General features: G+C 41.7%; 1 protein-coding gene across 4 annotated transcripts in view; it reads left to right on the top strand.

Moving 5' to 3' along the window:
* The window catches only part of LOC148022218 (beta-amylase 2, chloroplastic-like), a 56,717-nt gene that overhangs the window by 33,891 nt on the left and 6,259 nt on the right, over window positions 1-16,567 (top strand). For all 4 annotated transcript variants that reach the window (XR_015694472.1, XM_087697861.1, XM_087697860.1 and 1 more), the window contains 6 exons: window positions 9,354-9,431; window positions 10,881-11,084; window positions 11,298-11,483; window positions 11,556-11,720; window positions 11,811-12,071; window positions 12,212-12,430. Coding sequence is in view for 3 of the 4 variants with exons in the window: in XM_087697861.1 (XP_087553987.1) it covers window positions 9,354-9,431; window positions 10,881-11,084; window positions 11,298-11,483; window positions 11,556-11,720; window positions 11,811-12,071; window positions 12,212-12,430 (1,113 nt within the window). In the remaining variant the exon portion in view is untranslated. The remainder of the gene's footprint in view (window positions 1-9,353; window positions 9,432-10,880; window positions 11,085-11,297; window positions 11,484-11,555; window positions 11,721-11,810; window positions 12,072-12,211; window positions 12,431-16,567) is intronic.

Raw genomic sequence — 16,567 nt, 5'->3', positions numbered from 1 at the left:
GGAAGATCGGTTAAGGAGGTGAACTGTGGTAGCCACTGCCTCGGCCCATAGAAACTGATGTGTCTGTCAGTGCTCCATCATGGTGCGTGCCATCTCGATCACACTTCGGTTCTTCTGCTCCAAAATGCCATTCTCTCGGGGAGTGTTGGTGTTAGCAAACTCCTGGTGAATACCTCTATCTGCACAAAAATGAGCAAACTCATTAGACATAAATTCACATTTCTTGTTTGAACGCAAGGTCTTCAGTCGTCGGCCAGAACGGTTCTCCTCAAAGAGAAGCCAATCCTTGGAGTGAGAGAAAGCCTCCGACTTCAAAGTCAAGAAATAGGTCCAAGTCATCCTGTTGTAGTCATCTACGATCAATATGAAGTACAAGCTCTCCTTTAGGGACTCGGTCCTCATCGGGCCACAAAGATCCGTAGATACAAGCTCCATGGGTGAAGTAGACCGCCTAGAAGCTTTGTTAGGAATCACATCCCGATGCAGTTTCCCACGAATGCAGGAGACACATGGCTGATGGCTCACCACTATGTCTGGTAAGCCTCGGACAAATGACCCTTGTGACGCCTTCTGAAGGTACTCGTAGTTCAGGTGGCCAAACCGAGCATGCTATAGCTTGGACAATGTCTGAGAAGTAAGAAGAATAGAAGTAAGAGCTGAAGAAGACTTCAATTTGTAGACGCCATTCTCCTCATACCTTGCAGAGAGAACCTTTCTCGATCCACGATCAAGGACTCGAACAGTATCACTGTCAAACTCCATTAAGTGGCTAAGAGCACAAATCTTATGAACCGAAAGTAAATGATACTCCAATCGTGGCACATACAACACCTCAGAGGTGTGGGTACCACCATGTTCATCTGGAATAAGTTGCGTCTCACTCCGTGCAGCAATAGATACTGAAGAGCTGTCTCCAATGAGAATCTGCCCACGCGAAGGTCGCAAATGGGCAACATCAACGGAAGAAGGAGTCATGTGCCGTGAGGCACCACTGTCCACAATCCACTCTCGAGCTTGGGGAGCTGTCATCATAGCATCAAAAGTCTTCGGTGTAGAGTCCTCAATGATTTCTAAGTGTAGAAAAGCAGATGATGAGGGTGTAGCCACCGCTCCAAAGTCCTTCGTGTCCTTCTTCTTGGTATCCTTCTTGTCTTTGTCGGGGCAATCCTTCTTCCAATGATCGGTCTTTCCACAAATATGGCAAGTCGATCCCTTCTCCTTGTCCTTCTTGGATTTGTTGTCCTCCTCCTTCTTCTTTTGGTCCTTCCTCTTCTTCTGAGAGGCTTGACCAACCGATACCTTCGATTTGGAAGCATTCTGCCCCTTTAATTGTTCCTCCTGGTCCAAGACCATAGGAACCAACTCTTCCCACCGAAGAGTCGACTCCCGCTCCAAAGCAATACGAGCGGAATAAAAAGTACCGAATCGTGGCGGCAACTGGGATAGTAAAGTGATTGCCATGCCTTCGGAGGAAATAGGCTTCCCCGCATTTTGAACCTGCATCTGAAGCTGCCGAAGCTTGTTGATGTGTTCCCGAAGCGAAGAAGACTTATTCACGAACAAAGTCCGCATCTGCATCTCCAAAGAAACCCTCTTCATCAGGGTCATCTGGTTGTACATCTAGTCGAGCTCTAGTCATATCTCACGAGCCACCGTCAAGTGCTCGATGTGAGCTATCACGGCTGTGGTGTAAGACAGAAACAGAAAAGAACGAATTCTGGCATTCAGTTTGTCCCAATGAGACTGGGCCTTGGTCAACTCCGCATGAGCATTGAAAGAGAGTTTGTACTCATCCCTCATCGAGGACTTGTTAATCTCCTCCATCACCAGTTCCACCAAATCATAAGACTCTAAAATGGCCAACATCATCACCCGCCAGATGTGGTAATTGTCACCACCAAGCTTTTGATCCGATGGAAGAGCCGGTAGGACAGGCACCTTCCCGTCCATGATTGCTTGGAACTCCAAATCAGTCTCTGTAGACATGTTACCGTGCAATACTTGCACAAACGCAAAATCAGCCCCCTCTGACTGTGAAAATGCAGCCTCCTGGGGTTGATTCCTCCGCTGTCCAAACCTTCTTCACCTGCCGGAGGCAATGAAAAGGTAAAATCTGCAATGCAAGGCCTCAAACACAGCCTTCCTCCCCTTCGAACAGCAATAACCTGCAGCAAATTCACCGATTAGACTCTTTTCTCGCACGCCCACACTCGCTTCAGCCTTGATCTGATGCGCAGCCCTCCCACTCGCCCTTGAATCTTGGAAACACAGCCTTGTGTTGCGCTGACATCTCCTTTTCAGATAGGTTCAGCCCTCAGTCAGTCCATCTTCACCGCTCTGATACCATGTCAGAGTGCAGCGATGCGGAAGCGTAGGACAAAGATTGAGAGAGAGTGAACATAGAGAGAAGAGAGAGAGAGAAAAGGAGACAGTGTAAACGCAGAAAATCTGCGGTATAGTATGCTGTATAAGAGTGCAGAAATACACAAGGGGGCATAGGAAATATCTGCGTATGTCTCCGACTTGATGACCTCGATCTCCATCAGCCCGCGCATAGTCTGTCTTAGCCAACAGATCTCAAGATCAGAATCTGAAATAATGAATGCTGAAGTCCACAAAGCTGACTATAAATAGCCAAAAAAACAGGAATTCCCGGCACCAGGTCGGCTGCAGACTGCAGGAAAACTGGCTGACTGCACAGCCCTGCTGATGTGGCATCCTGCCTGCTGCCGTACGCTGGCCGACTGTCCAGGAAATGACACTGGCTAAGATTTTGACTGTGCGTGTCAAATTTTATGCCTGTGGGTACATGTACAACAGAAATTGCAGCTAAAATTTGGGACTTCTCATGTAATGTGATGTATTTGCCCTTGGAACAGTTGTAAGTTGTGGAATGCTGTAGCATATGGTTTGGTGCTTCTAAAAATTTACTTACAGATCTTAAATTTCTGCTTCTACGTGGTCATTTATTGCTGGTTGGTACTTGTTTGTACCTTGGTCACTTGTGTGACAGTTTGGGCTTGCATTTGCTGAATTTGGAGCACATAACTTTGCAATCTAGCAAAACAATGCTACAATATCCTGTTGTAGAAGAAGCAAGCAAAGCCGATTAAGACCAAAGGGGCAAAACTTATAGGTATGGAATAGGAAGATTGCGATGAGTTAAATGAGCTTACACACTCAACCATCGAGCTATCGATTTCTGATGCCTTGCTGTTTAACATTGAAGGTTTGGATTCTGCATATGCTATTTGGACTCGACTGAAAGAACTGTACGCACATGAGAGTGCTGCAAGCAAAGTATATTGGCTGAAAAAGCTTATGGATTTGCGTATGAAAGAGGGTACAGCAATGTCTACTCACTTGAGTGAGTTTGACTTCATTTTCAGCCAACTGGTTGCCTTGAAGTTCTTGATTGATGAAGAATTTAAGGCTACGTTCTTGCTTTGCACTCTTCCAGAGAGTTGGGACACATTCAGGACTGCTATGAGCAATTCTAATGCGATCCTTTTGTATGCTGATGTAGAGAGTGCTCTACTCATGGAAGAAATGAATCAGCAGAACAATGCATCCAGTAAGTCTTCCAGTGCTTTGTATACTAGGGGCAGATCACAGCAGAAAGGCAAATCTAATAGCAAGGGATGCAGTAAATCATGTGGCAAAGATGTTGAATGCCATCATTGTGGCAAGAAGGGTCACTCTAAACGTGACTAGTACAAATGGACGAAAGATAAAGGAAAGGGCAAGAAGACGGATGATAGCAAGGAAGAGAAGAAAGAGAGTCAGCCTAAGAAGAGCAATGTCAAAATTGAAGAGGTGAATGTAGTCACTCATGACAGTGACAGTGGGAATGACGCACTCTTGGTCTCTTCACACTTTAGTGTACATGCTTTACTTGCAGATACGGATGAGGCATGCACACTTGGATTCTCGATTCAGGTACTTCCTTTCATGTCACCCCTCATCGTGAGTGGTTCTTTGACTATACAGGGGGTCGACATGGTGTTGTCCATCTTGGGGACAACTATGCATGTGACATTGCAGGTATTGGTAGTGTGCAGTTGCAGTTTGAGTATGGTTCTGTCTTCACACTTCAGCATGTACAGCATGTACCTCAGCTTAAGAAGAGCTTGATTAGCACAGGGTAGCTAGATGATGATGGATTTTATACCACCTTTGGTGATGGGAAGTGGAAGATCTGTAAGGAATCTAGAGTGATTACCAGAGGGTGTAAAAGTGATACCTTGTATCCTCTCCATGTATCTAGTGTGAGTGATCATGTTGTTGCTATGACCGAGCAGCCAAGTGTTTCTTTGTGGCATGGCCGGTTGGGACACACGAGTCAAACTGGAATGAAAGTGCTCTCTCGTTTGGGTTACTTACCTTGTCTTCGTTATGCTGATTTTGAGCTTTGTGATCATCGTGTTTATGGTAAACATGCATAAACGTCTCATAAAAAGTCTCTTTCTTTGAAATCTTCTTCTCTAGAGTTAGTACATTTAGATATATGTCAGATGCTAGGATTATCTTTAGGGGGAAAGAAATATTTTGTCACCTTTATCGATGATGCTACACGGAAGGTATGGGTTTATCCTATTCATAGTAAGGATGAAGTGCTTGATAAGTTTAAGAAATTCTTAGCATTGATTGAAAATCAGACTGATAAGACACTTAAGTGTCTTCACTCTGATAGTGGTGGGGAATATGTGTCCAAGGCCTTTCAAGCATTTTGTGACAGCAAAGGGATAAAGGGGGAGCTCACTACCCCTCATAATCCACTTCAAAATGGAGTTGCAGAGCGTATGAATCGGACCATATAGGATAAGGTCTGTACAATGCTGTCTCATGCTGTATTACCCCATGGTTTTTGGGCAGAGACTGTTATGAAACAAGTCTTTTTGGGGGGGGGGGGACGGAGTTCCCCAAGAAGCGTGGTCAGGCAAGCCACCTTCATATGCTCGCGTGAAAGTGTTTGGTTGCGAGGCTTTTGTGCATGCACATTCGTAAAGAAAAACGCAGCAAACTTGAGTCAAAGTCTTGTAAATGCATTTTCCTAGGATATGGTGACGAGGGTGAAATGGGGTAAAGATTATGGGATCCCGAGAAAAGGAAAGTAGTACGCAGCAATGATGTTATCTTCTGGGAAGATCGCATGCATAAACAGCCTGAAAAGACGAAGGAGGTCCGTAGGGTTGTATTCTAGGAAGAAATACCTTTTGGACGGCAAAATGTGCCCATTGTATAGCAGAAAATACTTGCTGTAAATGAACTTGTAAATCCAAAAAATAATGCTGGAAATGATCAGCCAGCTATTGCCCATGATAACGAGCCATTATAGCCACTACATGTGCAGGAACAGCTAGGACAACAAGTTGTTAATGTTGATTTGCAGGCTGACGTGCCAAGATAGTAAGCTGAAAATGCTCAACAGCTAGCAAACAATGATCATTTTGTTAGGAGATCGTCTAGGGCTACTAGACAACCTGATAGATTCATTCCTGGTGCAAACAATGTGGTTGATTATGTCATGTTGACAGATTGTGATGAATCGTCTTGCTTTAAAGAAGCAATGGATAGATAGGACAACAAGAAATGGTACAAAGCCATGTTGTCAGAAATTGAATCTCTTGAGAAAAATGACACTTGGGACTTGGTGTAGTTGCCTAAAGGGTAGAAAACACTTTTGTGCAAATGGGTTTACAATATGAAGATCACTTTTGGTTCCTCACCAAAGTACAAAGCAAGATTGGTTGCGAAGAGGTACAAGCAGGAACATGGAATTGACTTTGATGAGATCTTCTCTCTTGTAGTCAAGATGACTACATTGAGAACCATTTTGAGCTTGGTTGCAGCTGAAGATATGGAGCTCATACAGATGGATGTAAATACTGCATTCTTACATGGTGATTTGTATGAAGACAATATATGCAGCAGCCTGAAGGGTTTGTTGAACAAGGGAAATAAAAAATGATATGTAAACTCAAAAGGAGTTTGTATGGGCTGAAACAAGCACCAAGAGAATGGCATCATAAGTTTGATACATTCATGCAGTCCCAAGGCTTTCATAGAAGTCAAGTGGATCACTGCTTGTACACCAAGAAGGCAGCAGATGACAGCCTGATTATCTTGGTTTTGTATGTTGATGATATGCTGATTGCTGGCAAGGATACTCATGCCTTGGATTCATTGAAGCAAAGTCTTCATGGCAGCTTTGACATGAAGGATCTTGGTGATGCAAATTACATTCTTGGCATGCGAATACTCAGAGATAGATCGAAAGGCTTATTCTATCTATCTCAGCAGGAGTATATCTCCAAGGTTTTGCAGCGTTTCAATATGGAGGGGGAGAAAGCAATTGGGGTTCCATTGCCTCCATATGTGAAACTCAGTGCAGAGGACAGCCCTACATCTGATGATGAGACGGCTGAAATGACCAAGGTACCATATGCTTCAGCTGTTGGCAGTTTGATGTATGCTATGGTTGCTACACGTCCTGATATTTGCCTTTGTAGTTGGAGTGGTTAGCAGATACATGGCAAACCCTAGTAAAAAGCATTGGGGAAGCAGTGAAAGGTATTATGAGATACCTCAAAGGCACAAAGGAGTTGTGCATCTGCTTTGGAAAGTAGAAGGCATTGGTTGTTGGCTTTACGGATGCAGACTATGCTGGTCATGTGGACTGCGGAAAGTCCTCTTTTGGGTATGTGTTTTTCCTGAATGATTTCATCCACATTGAGCAGTTGCTCATGCAAATCTTGTATGTGAGTAAGGTGATCTGTCATGCTATCACCCTCATTCATGTTCACATTGGCCAACTCTCTATGGAGATAAGATATTTTGGCCTCGTTACGCTTTGCAAACATACACTCAAGTATATCCCATGCTGATTTTGAGGTCTTACAAGGCCGGATGTGTGGAATGATTGATCTTTTCATTGACAAGGCAATCAAAGAAAGTGTTTGTGTATCTTTTGAGTCCCATCTCCTCTGATCGTTGGTAAGAGGGACAGTAGAATCAACAGCCTGTTCTCTAACGTTATGTTGAGGTGTTTGAGGTGCAAGACCTCTTGGTAGTTGCAAATCATCTGTAACATAGTTCCACAAGTCCTTCACTACAAGAAGGTTGCGGACCATAAAACTCCATAACGGATAGTTTGATCCATTGAGTTTGTCTTCCTGAGTAAGGACACCAAGGATGTTGCTCTGATCATTAGTTCCTTGACGTGCCACGCTGTCAATAATGGACAAAAATTTGCAGCCAAATACTTCTCTACTTGTCACATACATACCAGAGTGTGTCCAATTTGACCCAAATCAGCACTCAGCCAAGAAATAACAGTCGTATACTGCTGTACCATACCTGTCTCGTAATGCATGCCCTCAAAAGTACAAATTACAGCAACTTAATGCCAATTCTTACGAAAATTTATTGAATTTTCCAAAAATTTGTGCTCAATCTAATTGTAACAGCAATTAAATGATGTTGTAGCGCTTGTTTGTTGCCTTGGAATGCGTGTTGGACAAAAGCCCTAAATTCTTCCTAAAATTTCAAAAAAGGGAAAAAAATTGTACCTTATAGCTTGAATTTCTATAGTAATGTCAACTCGGGTGCGTGCCAACAATAAACAGTAGTTGGAATCTACCTCGTGATGTGTGTTGGGGTCTCTAGGACAAAAGTTTCGAATTTCTTGCACAAATGTCTATGAAATTGTGCAATGTTGGCAAAAGCCCCAAAATTTTTGGCGGGAATGTCAAAGAAATTGTGAAATTTCTTCAAATTGGTTGTCCATGTAAACTCAGGGATCGAAAATTGACAAAAGATCCAAATTTTGGGTGGCAAAAGCTGAGATTCGGAAAGAGATGGCCAAAATGGATAGGAAATTGCAGAAATTTCAAAAAAACCCCAAATCTAAAAATTAGGGTTTTTGCACTTTTTACGGTTTGTAGAAAATTGCAGGTAAGGCTGAGACTATGGTGGGTAGAGGTGAGAAAATAAGGGGCAGAACTAAAAACAGTAGCAACTCCTCCAAAACAGTAGCTCCTTAGGCTTCATGCGGGCTGTGTATGGGACTGCACATAGGGTTGTGTGCAAGTTGAAAACAACAGCGCCTTGTCCTTCTCTTCCTCGGGGCAGAGAGCTGGTTGACAGCAACAAGACCTTAGGCGGGGCAGCATTGGCTGACGGTGGCTGAATCCGCATGTAGAAGCTTGCTTTGATACTAAATGTTGGAAATGATAGCTAGCTATGGAGGAGAGAAACGAGAGACAATGAGAGTGTGCTGAAGCAAAAGAGTAGAGTGTACTTGCTTAATTGAAAGAATGAGAATGAAAGGTACAAGATAGGTGTAAGATAGACCTAGCTCTAACTCAACTAGAGTTAACTAACTCTAACTCCAACTCTAACAGTGGTGGCACAACTTATAACTTTAGTCGTGTTCACACTAAGAACTGAAAAAGAACTAAAGACTTAAACATTGGGCACTGCCCATAGAATTGGCAAATTCTAACAATCAGCACATGTAAGCAACAGCCCTATAATGCTACAAAACCATCTAGTGTCCATGCTGTGGGCTCATATCTCATGCTTCACTAGAAGACAACAAATCGGTTTGTTACGATCTACATAAATCTCAAAGTGTAATCTGCTTATAGTAAAGACTCGTAGAAGCCAGTCATACTTAAAAACATGATTTCACAATCTGGATTGTGGTTTGATTGAGAAAAGGTACCTCTTTTGAGAGAAGCTGCAGACCTTGTAAACAAATCTTGAAATTTTTGTACTGTAATCTGGCCCTTCAATTTCGATGAATTGCTACTAGAAATGCTTTATTTTTAGATAATTAGCATACAAGTTCCAAGAGTGACTGCAAAGTAGTTATTGTGTACATGCAATTGAATTTCAGTGCCTTTGAACATAACAATTACCAGAGTTATTATCAACATAGACAGATGTATGATACCAAATACTAGTATGAAAAATTTCTCACAACTATTCGATGACATGCATGTCATCAAATCATTTGGTGTTATACATCGAGTCTATGTTTGCTATAAGTCACTTTCATGTTAAGCAAATGTTCAATAGCTTAAGCCATTGTAATTAAGTTGATGTTGTGTTGATCTAAAGTTGGTTATCTGAAGCTAGTATTTGTTAGAAATGTTTTTTTTTGGTTGTTATAAGAAAATTGGGTGGTTGTAGATGTTTGCATGGCTGAATGTGCAATGGTGGGATTTGTACAACAATCATACTTCATTTTGTCATCTTTTGAAGGATTGAATTGCTCAATCTGTACTTCAGTGGAGCACTTCACTCTTTTTGTTGGTTTTTGACAAATGTTGTTAATGCTGTTTCAGATTAAACAATGGACAATAACTGAGTGCAACAGAGACTACTCTGGGACCCCTTATATACCTGTGTATGTAACAATCCCTGTAAGTAGATTATTTTTAACTTCTTGTTTTGGAGAGGAAAACTTTTATCGTACTAAATATATTATTGGCAATCAAAGTTCATGGTGTATTTTCTATTTATGCAATTATCAGCAAGTTGCACTGCTTTGAAATAAAGCAATTTGAACACATCTGGTGAGCTTGAGTGAATGCACAATTTAAATGGAAGGCAAAGTTGTAAAACCGGTGAAATACATGTTAATGCCATTGGAGGCAAATGACAGCCTCACAATGCCAGATTGTTGTATTTGACCTGTGATGAGAGCTGTGCTAACTCTGGTGTGGGCTACAGGAGTATCAATGCAAATCCTTGTGACACATTGCAGTGCAATTTGTGAATGTTGTCACACAAAAGACATGACCATGACCATGAGTTTCATATGTTGTTTGTGTGGTGATGTTGAGGCTGTATTTTATATCAAGTTGGCTTTTGGGGGTTGCCTGGACAGATTGAAACTCAGATTTTTGGGCTTTAAGAGCAGCAATGCAACACTTATCCCAACATAAAATGCAATCTATTGTCCTTTAAGGAAAAAAGACAAGCATCAGGCAATTTCCTGGCACGTTCATGTTTACTTTGGTGTCAGTTGATTTTTGCGTTGGCATCTGTTGAAACAAAACACATTGCAGGTAGGTTTCAGTTTCGCCTAACTGAAAAATCACCACAGTGATTGATGATAACACTGAACTAGAGAAGGTCAAGACTTGATTATGTTTATATCAAACCTTGTGTTAATGAGACATGGACATTGGATTGTCACACACATCGATCTTCAGCTTTCCTCCAAACTAACCATGCTGGACAGATGACCTGTGACAATAAGGTAGCTTTATCAGGAAGAAAGCTCCAAAGGGTCAATAATAGCAAGATATGCACTGGAATGTTGTCTCAATGTCCTTTACAGACAATGATGATAATACAAACTGCAAGTCAATACTAAGGCTGTGATACTCCTAGATAAAGAAATCAAATTCCAGATTCCACAATAGTTGCAAAAATTAATGATGTTGGTAGGATTGAAATAGGCATAAAGTAGATGTATCTGTACAAACAGGAGGTGACTATTTCAACAAAGACTTGTGCGAATAATAAAAACTAGAAATATGTCACAGTTTCAGAAAAACATGTACAATTAATTAATAAAGGTTTGCTTTGAAGGTTACAAGGGTATATTCTTTCACTCACAATTACAGGAAGGACTTTCAAACAGCTTGCTAGAGTGTAACAGTCGCTAATTTTTTTTGATTTAAGTCACAGGATGATGGTAGCGGCTAGGTTATTTATTCTTTTAGTAAGTGGTGGCTTGTTAACAGAACCCTAACTGGAAAGGAAAGTTTTAAGTATTCATGATATGGGGGTGGGAAGGGAGGTCTACTTAAGTGGAAAGTGCATATATACAGCTGATAATGTTTTTAACAACATTTGTGCAGCTCTCTATCTTCAAACATCAAAATCAGCTGGTTGATCCAAGCAGTTTGAAACAGAACCTGATTGAATTAAAAAATGCAAATGTTGATGGAATAATGGTTGAGTGCTGTTGGGGTCTGGTGGAAAGAGAGAATCCGCATCAGTACGACTGGTCTGGCTATGTGAAGCTTTTTCAACTAATCAGGGAGGCAGAATTGAAATTACAGGTTTGATTTATCTTATTTGAATCTGCATGTAAAATATAGCAGGAGGAAAGTGTATGCATTTTGAAATAACAGAAAAACAGTTTATATCTGAAGACATGAAAGACAAAGCTAAATAAACTGCCCATAGAGAGAAATTACAAAAAAGAATAACACAAACTTCAGTGCATTTTGATTAGCTTCTTTGGTTGCATTTCTGAATGATCATCTGTCCAGGTGGCAATGTCATTTCATGAGTACGTTGATGGCAGTTCTGTATTCTCACTTCCAACATGGGTTTTGGACATTGGAAAAGAAAATCCCGACATCTTCTTCACAGATCAACAAGGAAGGCGCAATCAGCAATGTTTGACCTGGGGGGTGGACAGAGAACGTGTCTTGAAAGGAAGAACTGGATTAGAGGTAGTGTATGATGCCATAAACATTTTGAGTCTCTAAACTACACAAATTGATGCTAGTGCTGTGAATTTACAGGTATACTATGATTTCACGAGAAGCTTTCGACAAACATTTGAATGTTTTTTTGAGGATAAGACAATTGTTTGTGTGGAAATTGGGCTTGGAGCTCGGGGAGAACTTCAATATCCTTCCCATTCCAAAGTTCATGGTTGGATTTATCCTGGAATTGGGGAATTTCAGGTATCAAAAGTATTGGTTTCTTTTCATTGCTACTTAAACATTTGCAGTTTACATGAGAACTTTGGCCTAAAATTTTCTGCATCCATGCAGTGCTTTGATAAATATCTTCTTAAGAATCTGAAGCTGGCAGCTGAAGCTCGTGGGTGTCCTGAATGGGCTAGGGTACCTCAAAATGCAGGGCATTATAACTCATCACCACAGGATGCTCCGTTTTTCTGTGATGGAGGTGAATATAATCGCTTCTATGGACGCTTTTTCCTTCAGTGGTATTCACATGTGCTGATTGAGCATGGACACCAAGTCCTTTCTATGGCCAATATCGTATTTCATGGAACCAAGCTAGCTGCAAAGGTAAGTCATGGATGTTTGTGCTTGTTTAACTGTTTGCGTGATCAGTCCTACGAATCACACTCTGGAAATTAGTTCACTGCATTTTCTTGCAAGTCTTTCAGAAAGTTATCAAAATCTTCAATTTTTGTTGGATCTTACAGATATCAGGGGTCCATTGGTCGTATAAGACAGCGAGCCATGCGGCAGAACTGACAGCAGGATTCTACAATTCATCTAACCGTGATGGATATATTCCATTAGTGAACATGCTAGCAAAGCATAACACAAGCTTGAATTTTGTGACTGTAGAGCCAGGGTCTGTTTCTCAGCAAGAAAGCTTTTTCAATGCATTGGTTTGTCCTGAGGGACTTCAGTGGCAGGTAAGCTTTGCCACATCTTACTGTGCATACTTCTCTTCTGTCAGACACACATGATCCTCCTGTAATAATGCTTACATATGTTGCCGTACTGATATCTATTGTTTCACACAAAAATGTGGTGTTGTTCACTTTTCATTTCATTGCCTAACGGGCATACATGATCCTCAAGTAGATGTTGAGTATATTACATGCTGACCAGCTGTCACCCAAGCTTAGAAGGCTTAGGGACTTTGAGTTCATTGATGTGTTAGCTTGCCATTTTGTCAGTTTACCATCTCTTGGTTGTTAGCTCAGTCAAAGTCTGTGGCGGAGACATTGGAGCTCTGACTGTTCTAGATCATTCACTTTGTGTGCATTTCTTTCTTAGTGAGTGCTGGGTGTATTCACATTGTGCATGGAGCCAGTTATCCAGCTTTCTTAGTGGCTAGACAGCTGCATATTTACCATTTTGATCAGCTTGGCCTGTTATGATGGCTGCATCAGCATTTTCGCCTCCTGGACAGCTGGTCACTGCACTATTTTGGCCTATTGCCTGCAGGTTGGCCAGTTTTGGTGAGTTATGGCTATTTATAGCCAGCCCATTGTTTGGGCAGATCGCTCACTTTTCTGCACTCATGCGTTGGGCTATGTGCAGGGATTGATCAGTTTATTTGGCATTCATTTCAGATTCAGTGCAGATATCTCTTTTTTTCCTGTTGTCTCTCTCTTCTCTTTCCTCTCCGTGTTTGTGCTTCTCTTCTGTTTTGCACTCTCACATTGTATAATTGCCTAAGTGAGGATGTGGAGGACCCAATCTGAGGAGACCACACTGCTGCTGAAAATGCAGATTTCAGCCTGCTATCTACTGCAGAAAACACAGATTTTCTGCATTGCTTGGGTGCTTTCTACCATTGTTCCTTTGCAGATGTACCTGATTATTGTCTCCATTCGGGCTATAGAGATGGAGTTCCATTGGTTCAACATGTTTGATGACTCAGACGTGGAGTCTATTCATACTTCTTGGATAGGCCTTGTGATCATCACAAAGATTAGGTAGCGAAGCTTCATTATTCTCTCTGTTGGGGCTCTTCTACAGCAAAACACAGCAGATTTAGTGTGTTTTTAGGTCTGCAGAGATGGAATTCCATCAATTAAACATGTTTGATGACTTAGACGAGGAGTCTATTCATACTTCCTTAGATAGGCATTGTGATCATTGCAAATATTGAAGGTTAAAGCCCTGTTCTAAATGGGCACCATCTTCTGACAATTCTCGAAGATTTGAGCAGCCTTCTCCTCCTCTCTCTCTCCATGTCTCACATAGGGCCTGTCCTTCTAGTCCTAGGATGCCTTGTTCAAAATGCGCACCATCTTCTGACAATTCTCAAAGATTTGAGCAGCCTTCTCCTCCCCCCTCTCTCCATGTCTCACGTAGGGCCCATCCTTCTAGCCCTAGGATGCCTATGATGGCACCATTTGTTCAAGTGCTTGTTTTGTATTTTCTACCAAAAGAAGATTGGTTGGAACTTGGATCAATTTAATTTAATTACTCCCTTTGGTCATGCAAAGTAGAGTGTATCCTTGACATATTTGATCCTTGGGTCTTTGTTACTACCCCCATTCCTCATCTTGTGGAGGATCCTATAGTTGGATCAACTATGGACCATGTAGCCCTATGGGCTTAACTCAACTCCCAAGCTTGGTCCTTCCTCTTGATGAGCCTATAGGATTCTGTCCTTGTTCATGTACACAGGTTGTGGACGGTGGCAAAAGTGTGGACAAAGCTTTCCTCCCTTCACCATCAGAAGACCTGTGACCACTGTATCACCTTGGAGAAGCAACTTTAGATGCTCTTTGTTGATGACTCTCCTTCTATGAAGGATCACATCAACAAAATGAAGGATATAAGGGATGAGCTTGCATCCCTTAGTTGGATGATATATTTGGAGGATATAGTGATAGTTCTCCTTATTGAATTGCCATATCCTAAGTATGATGTTTTCTATACTAGTCTTTTTATATCAAGAGTATGTGAGACTCTTCTTTGGGAGGAGCTAGCCCCACTTGCCTTGAGTATGATGAGAATCTCAAAAAGATATGAGCTGGTGGATTCGGCTCTACCAAGGCGTTTACTATAGGTGTATGAGGGGGAAATAAGAAGGTGAATACTAACAAGAAGTAGGATAAAAAGGATGCGAAGAAGTCCAAGCCTAAATGCCCACAATGTGCGAAGGGCACTCATTCAAAGGAGAAGTGTTGGTAGAAGTACCCCATTTGAAGTCAGAGAAAGGTTCAAAGGATTCGAAGGCTATCCTTGCTAGTATTGACTTTGTTTTCGTTCATTTATTTGAGGTTCAAAACACAACACTTGCTTCTTCCATTGAGGAGAAGCCATGGCTTGTTGACAGTAGTGCCTCTTCACATATGACCTACTAATAGGATTGGCTTTAGGATCTACATTCCAGAGGGGGTTCTATCACCATTGGTGTCAGCTCTTCTATACTTGTTTGTGGATTGGGGACTATTCTCCCTTTTGCACAATAGATAGGCTTTATTTGCCAAAGTTCTCAATGTATTTGAACCTACTTGTTATCCATGGTTTGACACAACTAGGTACTTGTATAGTCTTCACTCGAAATACTGTGACCATTGAGGACTCGCAGATTCTATACTTTGGATAGGTATTCAGGAGGGTGGGCTTTATAAGCTCGCTACCCTTGTTGCAAGGACTTCCCATGAGCTTAGAGTGCTTGGTATGCATTCTGTGGGCACTTAAATTTTGACTTCATTAGCTAGACTTCTTGAAAGAAGTTAGTGTGGAGGGACTTCTAGATTTCTCCCCCTTTCACACTTTATGCCCTAGCTCCTTATGGGGCAAGCAACATAGACAACCTCATCCACAGGTTGCTTCTCGTGAGGCTAGTACTTCGTTTGAGTTGGTCCATACCCACTTGTGCTAACCTATGGGTATGGCCTCCATTGGGAAGGCTAAATATCTAATGCTTATTGTATTAATGACTTTAGCTGGTATGTGTGGTTGTATTTTTTGGAGTACAAGAGTGAGGTATACTCCAACTTTTGTGATTGGAAGGTATTTGCCAAACACAAAGTGGTGAAGAGTTTTGCTCCAAAGTTTTTGACAAGTTTGCAAAGAATACGGGTTTTGGATGCAGTATTCTCATTTGAACACACCATCTGAGAATAATGTAGTGGTGTGCACCAACTGGACCATGTGTGACCATGCTTGAGATGGCCCGTTTAATTTTGGAGCATCATGGTCTTCCTCATTCCCTTTGGGGTGAGGTAGTTGTTATAGCGGTATACATCGTAACAAGTCTTTGGCTTCAACTTTGCAAGACATGACTCCATATGAGGCTTTCTTTGGGAAGAAGCCTTTTGTGTCTCATTTTTGCATCTTTGGGTGCGATGCCTATGTCCATGTGGACAAGAAGGAATGGGGCATGCTTGATTTGAACTTGAAGAAGTTTATCTTCATTGGTTATAGTGTGACCATGAAGAGCTATAGGCTCTATTACCTGAAGAAACGAAAGATTGAGGTGAGTAGGGATGTGGTATTTGATGAGGTTGTGGCATTGAATGATCCTATTAATGGTACATCTACAAGAGGTGGTTCTTCATTATTAGTGAGTGCCGGGTGTGTTCACGCTGTGCATGCAGCCAGTTATCCAGTTTTGTGACTGGCTAGACAGCTGCATATCTATGATTTTGATCAGGTTGGGCTGTTATGATGGCTGCGTCAGCATTTACACCTCTTGGACAGGAGTCAGTTTTTGGCTGATGGACTGCAGTATTTTGCCTATTTCTTGCAGATCAGCCAATTTTGGTGAGTTATGGCTATTTATAACCAGTCCATTGTTTGGGCAGATTGCTCACTTTTCCATCTTGCAGTTTGCACATTTTGATTCTAGCCTTCTTCTCCATCTCCAATGCAGCCATCATCATCAGCCTGATCCAGTGCCCTCATGCTGTCTCTCTTTTCTCTTTCGTCTCCATGTTTGTGTTTCTCTTCTGTTGCGCACTTTCCCATGATGATTGTGGTGTCCATTTTCCCCTAAGATTATGTATTTGTCCAACATGTTTTCTTTTCGTATTGTTCAAATGTGTCTTCTTTTGGTTGTTCAAAGGTTGATGACCAGC

Source organism: Lygodium microphyllum, chromosome 17 (genome assembly GCF_053477565.2).
Source record: "Lygodium microphyllum isolate KBCC chromosome 17, Lygodium_microphyllum_v1.1.10, whole genome shotgun sequence".
Taxonomy (NCBI): domain Eukaryota; kingdom Viridiplantae; phylum Streptophyta; class Polypodiopsida; order Schizaeales; family Lygodiaceae; genus Lygodium; species Lygodium microphyllum.
This window is presented reverse-complemented; position numbering and strand designations above follow the sequence as displayed.